Genomic DNA, 20180 nt, shown 5'->3' with positions numbered 1-20180 from the left:
CTTGGTGGTTCAAGGCAGGTGCTACAGCAGAGGCAGGCAGCACGGACTCATCTCCTTTGCCCTGGTTTGGGGTAAACCATCGAGCTGCACACTGTCAGTGGGGGATTGTATGTTATGTGACTTATACTCCAACAAGGCTGTTCTTTGTTTTAAAAAAAGTAAGTGCCAGCTGGGCAGTGATGTCCTGCCGTTCTCTGTGCTAGGGGACAGGGTACTGCTGTCCATTGTTCCAGGTCCCCCAGCCACTCGGAGCCGGCCAAGGCCTTTCCAGGTAGGGAGGGACCCTTCTGCTTTGGCTCATCCAGTACTGATGCTGCCAGAGAGTATTCAGGGGGTCCAGTCAGAAGAACTTCGAAACTTCCTTAGATGCTGTGTTGCTGACTTTGAAGCACTAACCTGAGAAAGATGGAATAGACCTACTTCCTTCCTGCCCAGGGCGGCAGTTTTCACCACGACAGTATTTTCCACACTTTGGCCACTTTCCCTAATACTATTTTAGTTTAGGCTGTTTCTCTGTCCCCTTGACCCTGTCAGTGAGGTAAGGAAAAGGCAGAAAATCCTAACTTTACTTTTAACAGTGAGGAAATAAGCAAATCAATGGAAAATAGTTTCTCATCATCCCAAATCTAGAACGTGATCCCCCAGCTCCTGTTTTCAATGGGCGGGCCGCTTGACTTGTGTCCATTTCGGTCTGTTCCCGTCTCGTGACTGCCTGTGTGTTTACGTTTAAGTTGGGATGAGCAGTGTATCCTCTGGTGTTGAGGAGCTGCCAGACTTCAGTGATGATGGCAGCTGTAGTACTGCCGTTGTAGTTGTCTTAAAACACTGTCTCTTTCACTGACTGCTTCACGCTCCATTTGCAAATGTCACTTTGCTGAGTTTGTTGCTGCTTCTTCCCCATTCAATTTTCTGCCTTCCGGGACCTTTTCAAATGAGTGACAGCAAAGGGCAGGCCTGTGATGTGATCTGTGTGTCCATCTGTCTTAATACAGTTACATTCCTGGGAGCAAGACATTCGTGCCAGGACAAAACAAACCAAGAGACAAGTCCTGGTTGCAGCTTGTGAGTTTCCTGCTGTATGACGATTAATGCCCACATCGAGGTTCTTTGTTTTGATTTCGCCTTTGCAGCACAATGAAATCCTTTGATTTCTTTTCTTTCCTAGGGTTCAAGGGTTCTGGTTGATGCACGAGACAAGCTTGGTATTCCTTGGCAGTATTCCGAAAATGAGAAGCACGGGATGTTCCTCATGGCCTTTGAGAACAAAGCAGGGCTGCCCGTGGAGCCTGCCACCTTTCAGCTGTACGTACCTGCTCTGAGCGCGCTCTGGAGGGATTCTGGCATCAGGGAAGCTTTCAGCCGGAGGAGCGAGTTTCAGCTGGTGAGTAAGCCCTCCGTCTGGACTACACAACTATGTTCTTGACCTTTGGTAGAATTTCCTTTAAAAACTGTAAAAGTACAGGCAAGCTGTAAATTGCTCTAAACCCTGATATTTAAGAACAGAAACACATAACAGAGGCTAATTAAGCTATCTAAATGGTTTGAGAGGAACAAAATTAATCAACTCAGGCAGGCTAGATAAATGTTTCTGTCCAAGGAATATGAAGGATTCTTAAAAATAGTCAAGATTGGTGTAACTCAAAGAACTCACATTTTCTAGATCTTGTTCATAGTAGGACATTAATGTGTCCTTAAGAGAACTTTCCAGCTGTGAAGTATGGGTCCTGCCTGGGAAGCTAATCTGAACCCTTCCAAGTTGTCCCCTTAGGATTCTTTCCTTTTATTTTAAGGTCTGAAAGTTTCACACAGCCTCGTCATCTTTGTCACTTAGCTTCATTTAGGATATGAGTCTTTAAACAGAAATTTTGGGGTGTTTAGCCTATTTGCATTCTGGTTTTTTCCTAAGTATCCTTCAACATTAACTGCATGTGAAGATGAGTATCATATTTCTCCTATAACTAGAATAGATGTGCCCGGCTGATATAAACACACCCCCTGGGGGGTGTCCAGAAATCGCACTGACCTTCACATGCCTTTGCCCCTGAGAAACAGGTTCCCAAGTTTTAAGTCACCGGTCCCTTGCCTTTCTTTATGGTGTTGCCATATACTATGTATTTACTTTTAAAAAAGAGTCTTGAGTTTTCCCTGTTTTCAAACTTTACATAAATGGTTTCATCCTGTATGTATTCTTCCGTGACTCTCAGTTTTCACCCAGTATTTTGAAATTTATTCATGCAGTGCATGTGGCTGTGGTCCTTTCATGTTCGCTGCTGTCTGCTGTCCTATTGTGTGGATGTACTCGCATGCATCCGTTCTCTCGTGTGTATACTTTGGAATCGTTTTCCATGTTTTGCTATTACAAACAAATCTGCTGTGCTCTCTCCCGTGCGCCCCCAGGTGCACGTGTTCAGGGGTCTCCAGGACATCTACCAAGGAGGGGAATTGGCCAGTTGTAGGGCATATGTGCCTCCAAAGAGACAAGATATGTCACGTTATTTTCCAAAGTGATTATACCAGTTGTGCTTCTGCCAGCAGCGCAAAGCTCCTGTTGCTCTCATCCTTGCCAGTCTTTGGTGTTATCAGACTTCAGAAATTTTTAAGAATCTCTTTTAGCCGAAGGAGCCAAGGTATGCTCTATTTTTATAGTATCACCTTAGGGTTTAATTGACGTTTCCCAGACTTATTGGCTGTATGTGTTTCTTCTTCTGGGAAATGCCTATTCATGTCTTTTGCCAGTTTTTTACTAGTGAGTTATGTGTATTTTTCTCATTTATTTGTGGGGTTCTGCACAGTCTGCCTGGTAATCCTCTCAGTTCAGCTTCCATGTACTCTTCACCTGATCTCGCCTGATGCTCACGTCTTACACAATCGTAGCACACTCATCAAAAGCGGGAAACTGACGGTACGGTACTGTTAATTAACCCGTAGACCTCATTCAGGTTTAACCGCTTTTCCTCTAAAAGCCCTTCTTACAAGGCAGGATCGGGCTCTGGACGCCACCCTGCATTTAGTCCTTGTTTCTCCTGAGTCTGCTGTCAGTGACAGCCCCTTGGTCTCTCCTGGGTTTTCATGACCTTGACACATTGGAAGAGCACCAGTCAGTCATTTTGTAGGATGTCCCTATTTGGGTTTGTCTGGTGTTTTCTCATCATTAGAATGAGATGATGCGTTTTTTGGCAAGGAAACCACTGAAGTGATGTGTCTGCTCAGAGCATCCTGTCAGGGGTACATGCTCTCGATATGTCCAGTTCCTGGCGATGTGAGCCTTGATTACTTGGTTAACAGGGTGTTTGCCAGGTTTCTCCACTATAAAGTTACTACTGTTCTCTGTAACATAAATATTTGGGGGAGATACTTTGCAACTATGCAAATATCCTGTTTCTCTGCAAGCTTTTGACCACTAATTTTCCTGTCCATCGGTGGATCTGAAGGATGACATTTTTATAACTCTTTCATTTTCACATTCATTCTCAAGTTAAGTTTAAAAATTAAAGTGAAAGAGTCAGATGAACTAGAAGACAGAGTTGCCCTAGAAAGGAAATATTAATCTTCTAAAGGGCAGGAGTATCAGAAACAGCGAGGGAATGCACAGCATCTAAGTGTGGAATTGGGGTTTAAGTCTTCCCTTCCCCCTCCACCCCAATAAACTCACATGGTCTGGGGAAGAATATTCTAGTGTCTTCAGAGCTTGGATGGAAATTGCTGTTATCAATTGAGAATTTACCAAAGAAGGAAATATAAACGTCCTGAGCTGAATATTTGCAAGTAGCGTTTAACAGCGTGGTGGGATGGTTTCGTGAGACTTGTGCGTTCGCCGTCCTCGGTGGGGCGCAGTGTTTTGGAGCAGGGAGGGCCCTCCTGGCTGGTACACGGAGCCCTTGGCTCGCTGCACCCGGGAAAATAAGCCCAAAGGTCAGGGCTTCCCAAGGCCCTATCTTTTTTTTTTTTTTTTTTTCTCAACCGTGGCATGCAGGGATCTTTGTTCCCTGACCAGGCATTGAACCCGTGCCCCGTACAGTGGAACCGCAGAGTCTTAACCACTGGACCACCAGAGAAGTCCCCAGGGCCCTGTCTTCTTAGCAATCACTGTGAGGAACTCAGGCCTAAAAGGCCAGTCTGCTTATTTCTTTCCATAGTCACTTACTAGTTAAGCATTTATGGGGCACCTCCTGTGTGCGAGGCACTGTGCAGTATGCTGGGGACATGGCAGGGAGTAAGACCAAAAATGAGCCTGTCTCCAGAGAGCCTTTGCTCTGGACCTGAAGCTGGCGAGTGACTAGGGAGAGGTCGGCTCCAGGTGGGTCCGTCATCCCATCGTTTTGATCTTACGCTTCAAACAGCCCACAGCCCGACTTCGTGAGGGTGTGGTTACCTGGCAGGTGCTCACGTGTTGTGTGCTTTTGAACTGTGATGACTGAAAGCAGATAAGGAGCTGCTGGTTTTGTTCATTGGAGGGTGGGTGTCTGAGTGTCTGTTACGCTGATGTTTCGTACTTTTCTATATTTTTATTTAAAAAAATTATAGAGCATCTTGTTAACTCGATGGACAGTAGGCCCTTAAGAGTCTTTATGTCAAGATAGACAGTTGCAACCTAAGTGTCTTAACACGGTGTGCTCAGTTTTCTCTTCAGATCCTTTGCTTAGTGTCAGAAACCTTTCCAGGGTGATGTTTCAGCAACTAGTTTTGTTACCTTTCCTCCCTCCCCAGGCGACGGAACTCTTAGAGCCTTTGACAGGCTCTCAGCGGCGACCCAGCCGCCGTGAGACCTGCTGTCAGCCCGGTGTTAGATGCCGCCTGTTTCCTCTGCTCCCGGCTTTCCTTGCCGTTCCAGGCAGAGGTGGAAACAAAAAGGGGGACAAGAAGGGCAGTGTCTGGTGACCGCCTGGCGGGGCCTTTCCTCCTCAGAGGGGCCTCTCCCTGTCCCGAAAAGGGGAAACCTTGCCCTTCTCGCAAGTCACCTGTTCCTGCATATTCACTGATGTCAACTGCCATTTAGACACAGGATTCGATAGCACTTCTCTGGCTTCATAAAAAAGAAAGGAAGATAACCTTGCTATGTTAGACCTTATCTTTTAAAACACATTTGAGGAAGACATAGCCGAACACTAAAAGAGAGGTTTTTGTCATAAGTATAAGTCACATGAGTATCGTCTACTTACATGCCCTTTCTCCAGTAAGAGAATTTCGAACTTGTTAAACACATCTGGCAAATTATCATTAACTAATGTGCTTATGATATAGCACATGGGTAGTATTTCCGTGATCTGCTTTCTGTTACATACCCCTTTTAACCTGGGGTCTAGTTCTGGAATGGTGCCGCAGGTGCACCGCTGGTCTTTTGTGTGTGTGTAAGTCCTGCACTGATAGTGACTGGGACCTTGTACATCACGGTCCTCCTTGCCGGGCGGTGTGGTGGGTGCTCTTTCCGTGGGCCTTTTCTGTGTGCTGGGCACTCTGCCGAGGTCAAGTGCAGTTTCCTCAAAGAGCTGGGAAGACAGATATCCAAGCAAACAGTCGGAATAAAGTGTGCTAAGAAGTATAACTGAGGAATATCCAGCTACATTAGGCGTAAAGGAAAAAGGTAGGCAATCCCACCTGGCAGGAGGAGTGGGGAGATGTTTTTGGAGATCTTCTCAAGATTAGGTAGGAACGAACCGGGGGCACGATTGGGAGCGAGGTGGCAGGGGGAGCCTCGCCAGGAAGCTGCAGAGCTCCGCGCAGTGGTGCTGCCCCAGGAGAGGCCGCCCCGGCCGGTCGGCAGGCTTTGGTGTGCAGGGAACAGCCCTCCCACTCAAACTGCCTTAACGGTAAGGGACTCGGTTGGCCAAGCGCGGGGCTGGGGGCGGGGCGGGAGCTTTACGTGTGGTTTGCCCTGCTTCTCCGCGCTTTTCGTGCCTCTGCCCCTCCTCTGTGCCAGGTCAGTTCTGGCCTGGCTGCCCCTGAGCAAGGCCTCAGCAGTGCCCGCCACCTCCCGGAGCAGAGGGGCCCCGTGTGGGGAGATGCTGTCCAGGGCTGCCGAGGCCTGGGTGAGTCTCCACCCCTCGCCCTCCTGCCGCGGGCACGTGGTCTGCAGGCAGCACAGCGGGGGTGGGGGGTTGACCACGCGGGCCACACCGAGCAGCTGGGAGTCACCTGTAAGCAGAGGGGCCAGTGAGGGGTATAAAGAGAGAGGAGCGGACCCGATTGCCAGTGCTTCCAGAAACCTCTGTCGGTAGCACGTACGATGGTCTGAAGGGGGGCAGACTGGAGGCGAAGGCCGTGGGGGGGCTCCTGTAGGAGTCCGGTTAAGAGACTGTGAACTTGGACCTGGGCAGGAGGGGTTCCCTTGGTCTTAGGATTTACTGCTCCTGGTTCTTTGCACAGCTCTTTGCTTGTTATCTAGTTAATTGTCCTCTTCATCGTCGTCGTGCCCCCCACACATGCCGTGTGAGCAGGGTCAGTAGGTACAGAGCCGCCGGGGGGAAAGGGAGCCAGTGTTTGCTTTTCACAGCTGCGCTCTTGAAATTGCAGCCCAGCAGCTGCATTTAACAACCTACTGTTCCTACGGGTTCCTTGTGTCTTAGAGGATTGGAGAGTTACAGGGGAGTCTGGTACCTCTGCTCGAGTCCTCACCTAACTTCCTCTTGTCCGATTATGAGCCTGGCATTTGCTTGTTCAGAAGTTTGGGGGACTTTCCGCAGATGAATGTTCAGCACACATGGAGAGTAGTTTGTTCTCTCCTCGGATGCTTTTTGCTTCACACTTGGATATTAAAAAAAGTTCACTGTATTGTGAATCGTTTTTTACTTCCTTCCTGTTCCTATTTCAAAGTGGCAGGGCCTTGTGCTTTCTTGAAAATGTCTTCATCCTCTTGGCTTTGGAAGATGGACCTGGAGACTCAGTTCAGAGGAGGGAGTTTATGTTGATGGCACAGTGTTTCTTGATTTCTGGAAGTCAAGTGATTCTGCTGATTACAGAGGTTTCGTTTTTCTGTAGTGTTTAGAAGAATTGAGTCTTTATAACACTACCAGAGATGGCTAAATTGCTAGAAAAGGCTCACTCTGAGGCTGAATTTTAGATGTCAAGGAGAAATCCATCACGGTTGTGTGTGTGTATGCTGCTGCGTTAGAACCAATAGGGTGTGAGGTTTTAAGAGGCAAATTACCCTGCGGCGAAGTGAGTAACGTGCTAACTACAGGAATCATCACCGGAATTACCCGCCTAGTTCCTGACATAAAATCCACGTGTTGGGCTCAATTTTTGTAATGTCTGGGGCTTCAGAATTACTCTGGGTTTATTGCATCAGCTCACGGAGGCATGGTCCACATTGTCAGCACGGCCTGTGGTCTTTGTCCACCCCTCACCCGATGGATGTGCTTTGTAAGGGCGGGAGAACCATGGTTTACAGGCTCCCAGGCTTGGAATGCTTCTTTGGTGAAGCTCTGGGATGAACTAGTGCCCAGAATTCTCCTTTGCATTTGTGAAACAAACATCAGCTGGTGCTGTGTGTGGTGGTTACACCTTTTTAGAAAAAAAAAAAGGAATGAACCAGTCGCTTTCCAGAAAGGCCTGACACCCCAGGTTAATGTTCCTTTGGAAACTTGCCTGTGCTTTTGATAGTATTATTTTAATTGGGTTTCAAAATTCTTTCCCTGAGCTTTCTTAGTAAGGAAGTTTCTGAGGCGCTAGAGGGCGGGGCTAAATGGAAGATGGGGTGATTTGCAGCCACAGTAACTTTTTGTAACTTGCTTTGAGTCCACATGAAACAAAGTGACACATAGTGAACAGGCAATTTGGGGCATTTTCTGTGCCCGGTCCCCTGTCCTTCTAGGAGAGGAATCTGCTCTGTAATGGCTTGGCGGTTACTTTCAGCAGCTTGAGGAGCACTGCCATGGTAGCTGGTCGACTGGGGATCGGTCCTCAAGTAGCAGCACGTTTGGCGAGTGACAGGTGACCCCCGAGGGCTGTTTGGGGGCAGCAGTGCTGTGAGAGTCTACAGGTCGCTCTGCCAGTCTCAAGTGTTTCCCAGGGCCACCCCCTTGTTCGTTGTAATCCTTTAGCTTCTTCCTCTTTTCTCTGCTATTAAGATATCCTGTCTCTTGATTTTTTTAAATACCGTAATCCACGGTTTAGATCAGAGGGAGACAAGGGAGCCCCAGAAAGTGTGATAGGGACGGCGCCTTCGGCCCCAGATTTTCCTGTGGCACAGTCGGAACATTTCCAAGAGTCTTTCTACTTCGAAACGCCAGCGGTCCCCTGCTGTTTGTGGCAGGTGGCAAGATTCCTGGGTGTCTGTACTTTTACCGTGAAGCTGGGTTTCATGTGATGGGAAACCCCAAACAGCAGTGACTCTTCCTTTTCCCTGTCACATGAAAGAAGGGGTAGCCGGGTGGGTCTCTGTCCAGACCCTTCCCCGTGTCCTGCTCCGTGGCGCCTGTCCTCAGACTTGGCCACCAGCCTGCGTCCCAGCCAGACAGGAGGGGGCGGAGGGGGCGGAAGGAGAGTCCACGCTCTGCCTTTTAGGGCGGCTTCATGCAGGTGCGGTCCAGTGCGCCCGCCTCGCCCCCGCCCCTGCCTTCGCCCCCGCCGGCTGGAACTTGGTCCTGCAGCCTCTGCCAGAGCCCTTTTTGGACCTTTTGCCTCTGAGATGACGGGGGAGGGGGGCGGTGATGGGGGGCTGCTGGTACTTTGTGTGGACCCCAGGGAAGGCAGGGTCGGGCGTGCTATTCTCGCAGCGTTACATTCGGGCTAACTGTGAAATCTCGCAACTGCGAAATCTCGCAACTGTGCTTACGGTCTTGTGTGTCTTTTTTAGTTTCATGGAATTCATTCATTCAGCAAGTATTTGTGGAGCAGCCACCCCGTGTCAGGCACTCTTATAAATCCTGGGAAATAGTAGCGAACAAACAAACAAAGAACTCCCGGCCCATGTGGAGCTGACTTTCTGACAAGAGGAGAGAGACAGTAAATAAATTAGTAATAGACGTGTGTGTGCACGAGCACGTGCAGTATGTGTATTAGTGTGTGCGCGCATGCACGAGCTTACATGTTGTGTGATTAGAGAAAAGTGAAGCGGGGAACTGGGTAGAGAGTGTGGAGGGGAGCCTCGATGGAGAAACAGGGTGGCCATGGGGAGTTTCCGTAGCGATTCTTGGGCCTCGCCACCTTTTGTTTTCCCTTCCATCGTGGTGGCCGAGCTGGGAATGTGGCCACAGGGCCAGGCTGCATGTCCTACTCTCCCTGGTTGGGTGCAGCCGTGGAACCAGGGTCTGAGACTGGCCCTCAGAATGACCGGACAGTCTGTCCCGGCCTCTTTCCTCCTTCCCGCAAGCCGTCCAGTGTCAAGAACGTGGGCAGTGGGCAGGCAGCGCAAACCTAAGAGGAAGCAACACACACCATGTGGCCGAGGCACCCCAGCCCACGTTTGTTGAAGCCTCCATGTTTTGGCTCGTTGCCCTAACTGATGGAGCTCCCCTGAGTGGCGTTTGAGAACTCTCTGAAGGAGATGGGAAGGCAGACCCTGGGGGAGGAGGGAAGCGTGTTCTAGCCCAGAAGAGCAACAAGTGCAAAGTTCCTGGGGTGGGGGCAAGTGTGTCCCAGAGCAAGCAAATGGGGGGAGGGGTCTGCAGAGCAGAGGGGCTTATGGAGGCCTTGTGAGGGGCCACTGGAAGGACTTCGGCTTTGGGCAGAGGAGTGATACGGTTTGATTTACATTTTACTCGGATCACTTTGGCAGCTGAATGGATAAAAGAAACAGGGAGGCCCTTTGGAGGCTTTTGCCATAATCTAGGTGGCAGGTGATGGTGGCTGAACTGAGTGTGATGGTGCCGGGGGCAATGAGGCGTGGTTGGGTCTGAGTATCTGAGACCCGGAGAGGAGTGTGTAGGTTACCTAGTGTCACTGCCCGTCCAGCTTAGGGATTCTCTCGGCATCAGGCCTGATGGTTGATATTGAGCCAGGTATTTTATCTTTCAAATTTCAGACACTGGTGGAGAGTCCATTTCTCTTCTTTGCGATGGCTCCCAGGCTGCTCCATGTGTCCGGACCAGCACCCAGAGCACAAAGCACATGCAGCCACACCCGTGCCCATCCAAACGTGTCTGGCACCTTCGTGCTCTCCGCCAGGACACACGTTTCAGACTGGATGACCCAGTCTTTCTGCGAAGATCAATTGCCCTTCGTTTCCTCGGGTCTTACCATTAGGAATGCCAAGAGGAAAGATCTTGAGCTGAGGAAGGCAAAGTTAAAGCAGCTTAGAGACCCCACAGCTCCCCCAGGTGGTGTCAGTCCCAGTGTGTGCTGGGTGGCGATGAGTTGTGTTCTGAAGTCTCCAGGTAGTATTTGGTTAGGGTTTACTTAGTGAAAACTGAAGCCAGCAAATGGTACCGGTTTACACTACCAGCTGTACCTTCTTGAATGGTGTATGAGAGGATTTTCCTCCAATCCCTCAGTCGTACTAGTTTTATTCTTCTTCTTAAATTTTTACCAGCCTGATAAGTGAAAATTCCCATGATTTTTAGTTCTTTTCATGTGTTTATTAGCCATTTATATTTATTCTTTTGTGCGTTGCTATTGATACCCTTTGCTTCTTTTTTTCTGTTGGGAATAAGCACCACTAGGTGCTCATTTTTTCTAACACATTTTGGTTTTAACTTTTTATTTTGAAATAATTATAGATTCATGGGAAGTCTAAAAGATAGTACAAAGAGGTCCCTCACATCCTTCACCCAATTTCCCCTAATGGTCAGGTTGCATCTTACGTGACTACAGTCTGATATGAAAACCATGAACCGGCCACCGGTACCCTGTGCGTGTGTGGGATTTGTGACCACCACTTTGATCAATATAGGAACTGTCCCCACAGAGATGGCCCTCCTGCTGACCCTTTATAGTCACCCTGCCCTCCTCCCTCCCCCATCCCTCACCCCGGCAACCACTTATTTATTCTCCATCTCTAACACTCTATCATTTGGGGAATATTGTGCAAATGGAATCAGATAGAATGTGACCTTTCGAGGCTGACGCTTGTCACTCATAATGCCGTTGAGATAGATACACCCAGGTTGTTGCAGTATCCATGGACTATCTTTTCTGAGCCATATTCCATGGTGTGGAGGTGCCACAGTTTTTTATCTAATTATAGTCAGATACACAGACATACACACATATATGTACACATACAGCTAGATATACACATACATACATATATTTGAAGAATGCATCATTTTTTTCTGACGTCAGAAATGTCAGAAGTTAGTGAATAATTTCTAGAGAAAATGGAATTATCGGCAATTACTTCCTTAGTTTGGGTTTGATACGGTGTATGTGTGTGTGAGTTTTTAACCTTTCAAACTAAATTAACTTTGCTAATGTGGTCCATAGGGGAAAATCTCAGTCTTCCTAAAACTTACTGTTAAGGTCAGACGGACTTGAGAAACCCTCTAACCAAATCCCATTTGATACTGAGACAATTTGCGGCCTGGGAGTTGAAGAAATGTGCCTGAAGTGGCAAAGCTGATGAATGGCCCAGCCAAGATGAGGGCACAGGAACCGTGACTAGCTCTTGCTGGAGGCATGTTCAGGCCTTGGACCCAGCTCTGCAGAGGGCGGCACTCTTAGTTTGCCTCTGGGGTGGCTCTTGCCTGAGGACACAGAAGCAGGAAGCGGAGGTATTTGCTATTCTTGGATCATGTGCTGGTGAGAAACTTATGTGTTCCTGCTTGTGATGCTGGCCTTTCCCCTCCATTTCATTAATCACAAAGGGTATTGTATACTTACAGACCTCAGAAAAGCTATTGCTTAAAAAAAAAAAAAAGAAGAAGTGTTATGCATTTTAACATAGATCTTTGTGAAAAATGTTGCTGTAAACCTTTACCTCGGGAGGGTTTGTAAGCCAGTGACATAATGGCCCAGGGTGGAAATGTGATATATAGTAGAATCAATAATGGAATATGTTGCATGATAACAAGGCCAGAAACCCCAAAGGAAAAGAATAATGGATTTGACGAAGTAAACATTTTTAACTGTTGTATGGGAAAAGTCAGCATAAAGAAAGTTAAAAGACAGATGACAAATTAGAAAAAAAATCTGCAACATAAAACAAAGGTGTTTTCTATATGTTAAGAGAGGTTATAAAACAGCTGCAGCCTGCATGAGAGAGCTCTTGTAAGTGTATAAAAGAAGACTGAGTGAAAGAAGGAGTAGGATTACCAGCCTTGCTACTAAGTATGGAAATGCAGATTAAAGCAGTAATGAGATAATCTTTGTCGGTTAGATTGGTGGTGACTAATAATGTCCTGGGCTGATTGGGGTCATAGGAAGTAGGTCCTGCATACACATAGGTGGCGGGAGTATAATGTGATTCCGTTTCTCAGTTTGTGTCTAAACATAAAGTGCCGTATCCTCTGGAGGTAGTTCAGCTTCCAAGGAATTTATCCTAAAGCCATAATTATAAGATTTCCGGCTTCTAATTGCAGTGGACTAGTTATCTAGAGACTTCTGCTGAAAATAATTTAAAGTGCTAGATAAAATGTTAAAAATAACTTTATGAAAGCAGCTAAGCGCTGACAAGATTATAAAGTATGACCAGGCCAAACCCTAAGAGAGAGTTGAACCTCGAGAGATAAGCAGACCCCGAGCAGCGGTTATTTCCTGAGAGAGCTGGTGATCTAAACCATGAACCTGAGCTATGATGTTTGACAGACTTTTCAGGGGCTCAAAAAGAGGTAGAAACTTAAGATCATCAAAGTTGAGGAATTGGTAGGAGACTCTTCCATAATAAGCTGGGACCTCAGAGGGTGAGGATGAGCTATAAGTAAACCCACAAAAGGGGGAGAGAAGAGACCTTTGCTTGGCTGCTGAGCCAGGGCAGGGAGGAGGGAAGAGGCAAAAGAAAACCCACCTGTAGACTGGCTCCTCAGGGGACTTGCCACCCAGAGTTACAAGAGCAGTCCAAGAACCCCAGTGCCCTGAATTTAGGTTAAAGTGACACCAAACAGGTAGTGTGCCCAAGTAGCAAATGGAAACCCTCTCTGGAAAAGACACTCGAGTCCTAAACCTTGGAGATTCCCCACAAATGATGTTTTTGAGGACAGAGGGCATCACAGAGATAGCCAAAGTCACAAGGAGACAGGGCACAATGCCTAGAATCAGAGGAAAGAACAGACAGCAGAAATGGACCCACAGTCTTCAGGTATTAGACTTATCAGACACAGATTTTAAAACAACTATACTTTATACCCGTGTAAAGTTGTACATATAAAGTATGTGTATAAACAACTATTCTTTCTACATATATAACTTTATATGTGTATAAAGAAATAAAAGTTAGAAAATATCTTCAGGAAAAACTGGAAACTTACTAAAAGTGCTGTAACATATCTTGAAAGAACAAGCCAGAACTTCTAGAATTGAAAAATACAAAAACCAAAAGTAAAAACTCAGTAGTTTGTACCCCCTAAAAGAGAATATTAATAAAGTAGAAGAAATATTGGAAGAAAGTATCAAGAATTAGAACAGAGAGACAAAAACAGGGAAAAGATGAAAGATAGGTTGAGAGGCATCAGGATGAAGTGAGAAGGTCTAATACACATTGAAGCAGGGCTTACAGAAAGAAGGCCAGGGCAGGGGCAGTCCTGGAACAGGTAACGGCTGACAGAGCGCATCAGATCACAGCTCAAGGATCCCAGTGAATCCCAAGCAAGATGAGTAACTTAAAAAGGCTATAACTAGATAAATCATAACGAAACTGCGGAAAACCAGAGACAGAGGAACATCTTAAAAGTAGCTACAGAAAAAGGTAGAGATGAACTCTCAGTGAGTGACGGTATGACACCTTTCTTCCCCAAAGCTGCAACAGAAGCCAGAAAGATAAATGATACTTTGAGGTCATGCCTGTGAGAGAATGTAACTCCTAATCTAGAATTCTGTAAAATTGAGGGCACAAAAGGGACATCTTCGAACAAAGTTGATCATCAGCAAATCCTCCCTAAAGGAATCATAGGGGCTACACAGGAAGCAAGAGGAAAGGGATTCCAGGTGGAGGGTTTGAAACATAAGAAAGAATGGAGACTAATTTGCCTGGTATTTTTTCTTTTGTTGGTCATGCTTTTGGTGTCAGATCCAAGATCAGGAAGGTTTACCCCTGTGTTTCCTTCTTATATTTAGGTTGTTCGACTACATTGTGGTTGTCTATCCATTCTGGGTGAATGTTTGTGTATGGAATGAGGTAGGGGTCCAGTCTCCTTCTCTTGCACGTGGACATCCGCTGTTCCAGCACCATTTGTCGAACATCTGTTCTTTCCCCATCAAGTGGTCTTGGCACCCTTGACGAAAATCAATTGGTCATACATGTCTGGGTTCATTTCTGGATACTCAGTTCTATTCCATTAGTCTATGTATCTGTCCTTATGCCAGTAACACACTATTTTGATTACCGTAGTTTCGTAGTAAGTTTTGAAATCCGGAAGCGTGAGTCCTTCAGCTTTGTTTTCTTTTTCTCATTGTGGTTTTGGTTTGCATTCCCCTGAGGATGAATGATGTCACACCACTTTGGAAGAAAATTAAGTGGGTGGGACTTGCTCTTCATGGAGGTCAGCAAACTACTGCCTGAAGGTGAACTTTCTTTTGGCTTATTTTTGTTTGAACCCCTAGTTTAAAAAAAATTTTTTTTTTTACATTTGAAGAAGAAGAAGATGCAGTAAGGATGACTGCACGTGGCCCCATAACCTAAAACATGTACCATCTGGATCTTTACGGAAAAAGTTTGCTATCCCCTTCTGTAATAGATACTGAGATTTCTTTTTTAAAACAATTTAATAACCAATATAGTGGAGGTATTGGAACAGAATAAGGTGAGCAAATTGGTGGAACCACATAGAGAACAATGAAAATGGATCCCTATACACACACCCAATTTCAAATGGCTTAGAGACCTAAATATGAAAAGCAAATCGATGTATCTTTTAGGAGGTGATATAGAAGAATCTTCATGATCTTGGGGGTGGGGAAGAGTCGAAGTCATTGAAACTGCAAACGCAGAAGGAAAAGATTAATACTTTGACTACCATCAAATTAAGAACTTCTGTTCATCCAGAGAACACGTTCACCATCTATAACCTGCAAAGGAAACGTGTCCAGAATGTTTAAAGAACCTCCACAAACCTGCGAGAAATAGGCAATTCAACAGAAAAATGGATTCAAGGCTTGAAAGGCATTTCTGAGAAAAGGAAATGATATTATACACGCACCAGATTTCAGAAACTAAGACATTTGACAGTTCCAAGAATTGGCAAGGATGTGGAGTAACAGGAACTCTCATACTGAATACATCCTGGTGCTGGGGTGGGGGGTGTAGACTGGGGCCCCCAATTTAGAAAACAGATTGGTATTGTTCACTAAAGCGTAAGATATATATTCCTTGTGGCTGAATGGTCCCACTACTAGGAACACATAAAGGCAGGTATGCAGATGTTCATAGCAGCATTATTCATAATTGGAAACAATCCAAATGTCCCTCAAGAGTAAGATGGTAAATACACTGTTTTTTATTCCTGAGTACTGCAGAGAACGTGGGCAAAGGACAGCTCCCCTCAACAGACGTGTGACGTTGAACTAAATAAAGAAGGCAGACACGGAAGAATACCCATTGGGCGCGTGCACTTTCATGCCATGAAACGTACATACGCACAGCATGATTACCTTAAAAATGCAGCCACCGTGCTGAGGAACACATGCTTATGGCATAAAACTACAAGGGAGAAGTGACAGGTTAAGAAATAGTATCACCAGCATCAGCGTAGGAGTCAAAGAGCACATCATGAGGGCATTTCTGGGGTGCAGGGCATGGTCCGCTCCCGGCCCTGGTGGGTTGCTGTTGTGTCAGTTCAATTGTGCATTTTTCTTTTATGCACTTTCCTTATATGATGCCATAATTTATAATAATAATGATAAGAATTTGAAAGGGAAAATATATTAGGTGAATACGCAGAAATTATTTGTGAACAGTGTTGATTGTATTGCTTATAAAAGCAAAAACAAAAAGGAAATAATCTAAATACCGTCCAGTAGGGGTTGGCTGACTAAATTAGAATACTGACCACGCGACAGAATGCTATACAGCTGTTAGAAAACCTGGAAGAGAACTGTGTGTTGGCATAGAAAGAAGTCCCTGAAAAAATCAAGTGGAAAAAGCAGATTAAAAATCAGTTATATATACAGGAGAGTCCTGTCTCTGTTTAGAAAGTGAAAAAAAAGGTGTGTGTGTGTGTGTGTGTGTGTGTGTGTGTGTATATATATATATGTATATATATATATAAATGCATAGAAAATCAAAAGCTGGAGAAAACATATCCACTGAACCATCTCAGCTGTTATCTTCCTTTTTTATTTTATATATGTTTAAAATTACAAAAATACATATTCTTAAAATTACCTAAAATTTTTAATTGAGGTAGAAATATGTATTATTTTTGTAATCAGAAAAGGCCATGGAAACATTTTTAAATGAATTAGAAAAATTAATGGCTGCAGAAAACAATTTTATAAATCTTATGCATTGTTTCTGAAAGAAGTCTTAGGGTTTAAATAATTCTGGTTAGCTATAATGTACTATTAATCTGAAAGTTTCGAAGGATGGTAGCGTCAACCTCCTTCCCACCTCCTTTTACCAGATTTCAACAAATTTAGTCAGCCTCAGCAAGTGCTCAGTGAGCTGGAGGAATGCGAAGAGCCCCCGGCCTCACTCACCACTTTTGCGCCGTATTTTTGGAGCTTCAGCTCCGCAGTCAAAGAGGGCAGCAGTGCCTTCCTGTTAGGTCGACTCTGAGAAGTGTGGTAGCGCCGGGCACCATGCCTGGGGTGCAGTGTTTGTTTAATTATCCAGGTCACATATGCGGAGTTTCTCCTGTGCTCTCTGAAGCCATGGGCTGCAGAAGGAGCACCTCGCCCCCTCCCCTCACCCAGAGCCAAGGTCCAGACGCCTGCAGAGGGCACCTGCCTCACACAGAGGGTGGAGAAATCCACGCAAGCGGGAATCATCGGTCAGGGTGTGGTGGAGGAAATCAGACCTTAACTTGGGTGGGGTTCTATTGAAAGATGGAATTCTCAAAGGAAGCTGGGAGGGAGGAGGGTGTTGATGGTCGATAAAATCCTTAAGTAGTAATCAGACTTTGAAACAGTTAACTTGTGAAAGAAGCACCTAGAAAAATCAAGGGTTGCTCTATTCTGGCTGCCCTTAAAAGAGCTTTTCTGAGAATTTCTCATTTAAGCCAACTGAAACAGTTGATATATTAACTGGTTAGACCTTTTTTCTTTTTTCTAAATTTTGGTAAAATATGCCTTTTCCTTTTTTATGTCTCTTGTCACTAAACCTTTCTAGCGGACCAGTGTTAACAGTTGAGCAGGTGTATCCCAGTGAGTCTTGGGAAGGTTCAGGTTAAGGTGCTGCAGCTTAGTCTGTGTGTGTGTGTGTGTGAGCATTTCCTCCAAGGGATTGATTCCCTGTGGATGTGACTGCAGCTGTGGCTTACCACTCAGTACAGAGGTGAGAAGATGGGAAGCATTCCTCATCTTCTGAAATTGGAAGGCATCTTTGCTAGGATCACCAGGAACCCCTCAAAAGTTTTTATCAATATTCTCTGCTTGTAAGTAGTTTCAAGGTTTAGAAGTACCTCAGAGTTATTATTTAGGAGCCTTTCAGATCTGAGTGGGTGGATTCCACAGCAGTAGTATTTGCCCCACGGTGTCTGTCTGAGTCTGCTCGGGCTACCATAACAAAATACGGCAGGCTTGGCGGTGTAAACAAAAAACATTTATTTCTCACAGTCCTGGAGGCTGGGAGTCCAAGACCAAGGTGCCAGCAGATTGGGTTCTTGGTGAGGGCCCTGCTCCTGGCTTGCAAAAGGCCGCCTTCTCTGCTCACGTGGCCTCTTCTTTGTGCCCTTGGAGAGAGCGAGCTGTGGTCTCTCTTCCTCTTCTTACAAGGACACTAATTCCATCGTGGGGACTCTACCTTGTGACTTCATCTAAACCCAGTTACTCCCAAAGGCCCCACCTCCCAATACCATCGCTTTGGGGGTTAGGGCTTCAACACAAGAATTTGGGGTCGGGGGGACAAACAGTCAGTTCACAGCCATGTCCCTTCCCTTGCTCCCTCTTCCTCACTACCTTTCCCAAAGGCAGTTAATTAACCAGCCTCTTTTTCCCTCCGCTCACTCCAGTCCTCTGTGTTTATTTCTGTAAGGAGACAAGTTTTATTACGTGTTCAGCTACATTACCAGATCTGTGTCATCATTTTCATATGCTGGAATAAGAATGCATTATAATTAAAATGGGATTTCCCTCATTTCCTGCCAAGAGTTTTAAACCCAGAGAATTAGACTGCATTAAATTTTTTATTTTAAAAGAGACCCCAGCCCCATGAGTTTTGAGAAAATCAGAATGCAGTGAGAGAAAAGTAGGGACCAGGGTTTGAGTTTGCCCGGTTTAGAATGCTGATGTAGGAATAGTAAGGTAGCTCTGAGACGCATTGAGCCCTGATGAGCCACAGGACAAGGGAGCTCTGCTTTTTGGCTTCTTCCTCTGCCATTTCAAGTCTGGTATAATGTTAACAAAACTCGTTACAGGAATCTCTGGGCAGTAAATGGGTTTTATTCCTTGAAACGCAAGTTAATTTTTATTCACAGTCTGGCACCTGCTCCTTCCATGACAGTGTTTCATTGTAAAGTTCTTAAAGACGAAACTAATGGTGGGAATGAGATGCCTTGGTGACGTGGACACACGACACTGGAATAAGCGGTTCTGGTTGGAACTTGTTTCAATAAGGCTTTGATCTCGCCCCTTAAGTGATGTTTGATATAAAAGGAATGCCGTTTGGCTGTGGTCTGTTGCACTGGGCATTCTGCATCATTCCGGGGCATCTGAGCAAATCCTCCAGAGCTTTTTTCTGAGTTTGTATTTCTCAAGCAGTATAATGGGACAAGCCTGGCTGTCTCACCAACACAGTTCATGTTTCAGACCAAATGTGACTGTCCCTGGAGTCCGGGCATCACTCCTTGCTCCGCTGAGCCAACGGGGCAGTGACTTCTGCGGTGACCAGTGCAGCCCCCAGGTCCCCTCTTCTGCTTAATCCAGGCTCTGCTGTCAACTTGCTGATCATCGGCCGCCTGTTCTTGCGTCTCTCTCCTTTTCACTCTCTCTTTCACAATTCTCACATTTCAAATATTTTATCCTTCAGCTTCTCTCCCAGGATACCTTTCTCCACCCGGCTTTTGTCCACGGGGATGCGTTCCTCCTCTTTGCTGGTGTCGTGGCAACTGCAGAATTGCAGAAGTCTGCTCTAGCCAGAGAAAGACTGGCGGCCCGCCAGCGCGGCCCCAGGTGTGGTCTTGGGGAAGGATTGGGGGTGGCTGAGAGAGGGAAGGGGGCAGCAGATGAGCAGGAGCGAGCCACAGAGTGGAAGCCGGGCGTCCTGGCCTGTCCTTCTCTGACACTAACTTTAATCACTCACACTCCTCAGAGCCCTCATTTCCTTCTTCTCACTGTTTCACGGGTGTGCTGCCTGCCAAGACAGTGTCTGCGGAAGTGCTCTGAAAGCACAGGCACCAGGTGGAGGAAAGTTACAAGGCTGCTGTCCAGGTGATACCTTCAGTATCCTTCAGCGGTCCTCATGTATTAACAGAGCTGGCAAAGAACTTTGGCCACGGTTCTGTTTGAGACACTGGGCAGAGTGGTCCTCCTGAGCTCTGGTGACTAAGACAGAGGGATTGCGAATCAAGGCTCTAATTTCAGATATTTTCTTCCTCTCTGTTATTCTTTACCTGTTCTTTGTCTTCCAGAACTTCTTACTTAACTCTCAATCTCCCAAGACTGTTCAGGATGGCTCTGTCTCACTCCAGTCAATGTATATGGTGATATTTAGCCCCAAACAAGGTTTTAAAATACAGAAAAAGCAGTGTAGTAACTCCAGAAAATGGGCAACTCGATCAAGCCTATTAAAATAAAACCTTAAAACCCAAGAAACTGGTGGCATTGGTTGCCTATAGAGAGGAGAGCTGGGTAGCTGGGAGACAGACTTACTTCTCCAGTGTCCCACTTCCCACCATCCTTTTTTTTTTTTTTTTTAACTTTTAATTTTGTACTGTGTTGTATTACCTATTCAAAAATTTCCTGGTTTCAAACCTTACTACAAAGCTATAGTAATC

General features: G+C 46.0%; 1 protein-coding gene across 1 annotated transcript in view; it reads left to right on the top strand.

Annotated features, from left to right (window-relative positions):
* The window catches only part of GNA12 (G protein subunit alpha 12), a 137271-nt gene that overhangs the window by 75008 nt on the left and 42083 nt on the right, over window positions 1-20180 (top strand). Inside the window, exon 7 of the mRNA XM_007467426.1 lies at window positions 1166-1381. Coding sequence (XP_007467488.1) covers window positions 1166-1381 — 216 coding nt within the window. The remainder of the gene's footprint in view (window positions 1-1165; window positions 1382-20180) is intronic.

Source organism: Lipotes vexillifer, unplaced genomic scaffold, assembly GCF_000442215.2.
Source record: "Lipotes vexillifer unplaced genomic scaffold, Lipotes_vexillifer_v1.1 scaffold1451, whole genome shotgun sequence".
Taxonomy (NCBI): Eukaryota; Metazoa; Chordata; class Mammalia; order Artiodactyla; family Lipotidae; genus Lipotes; species Lipotes vexillifer.
The sequence above is the reverse complement of the archived record's forward strand: the minus strand, read 5'-3'. Positions and strand labels throughout refer to the sequence as shown.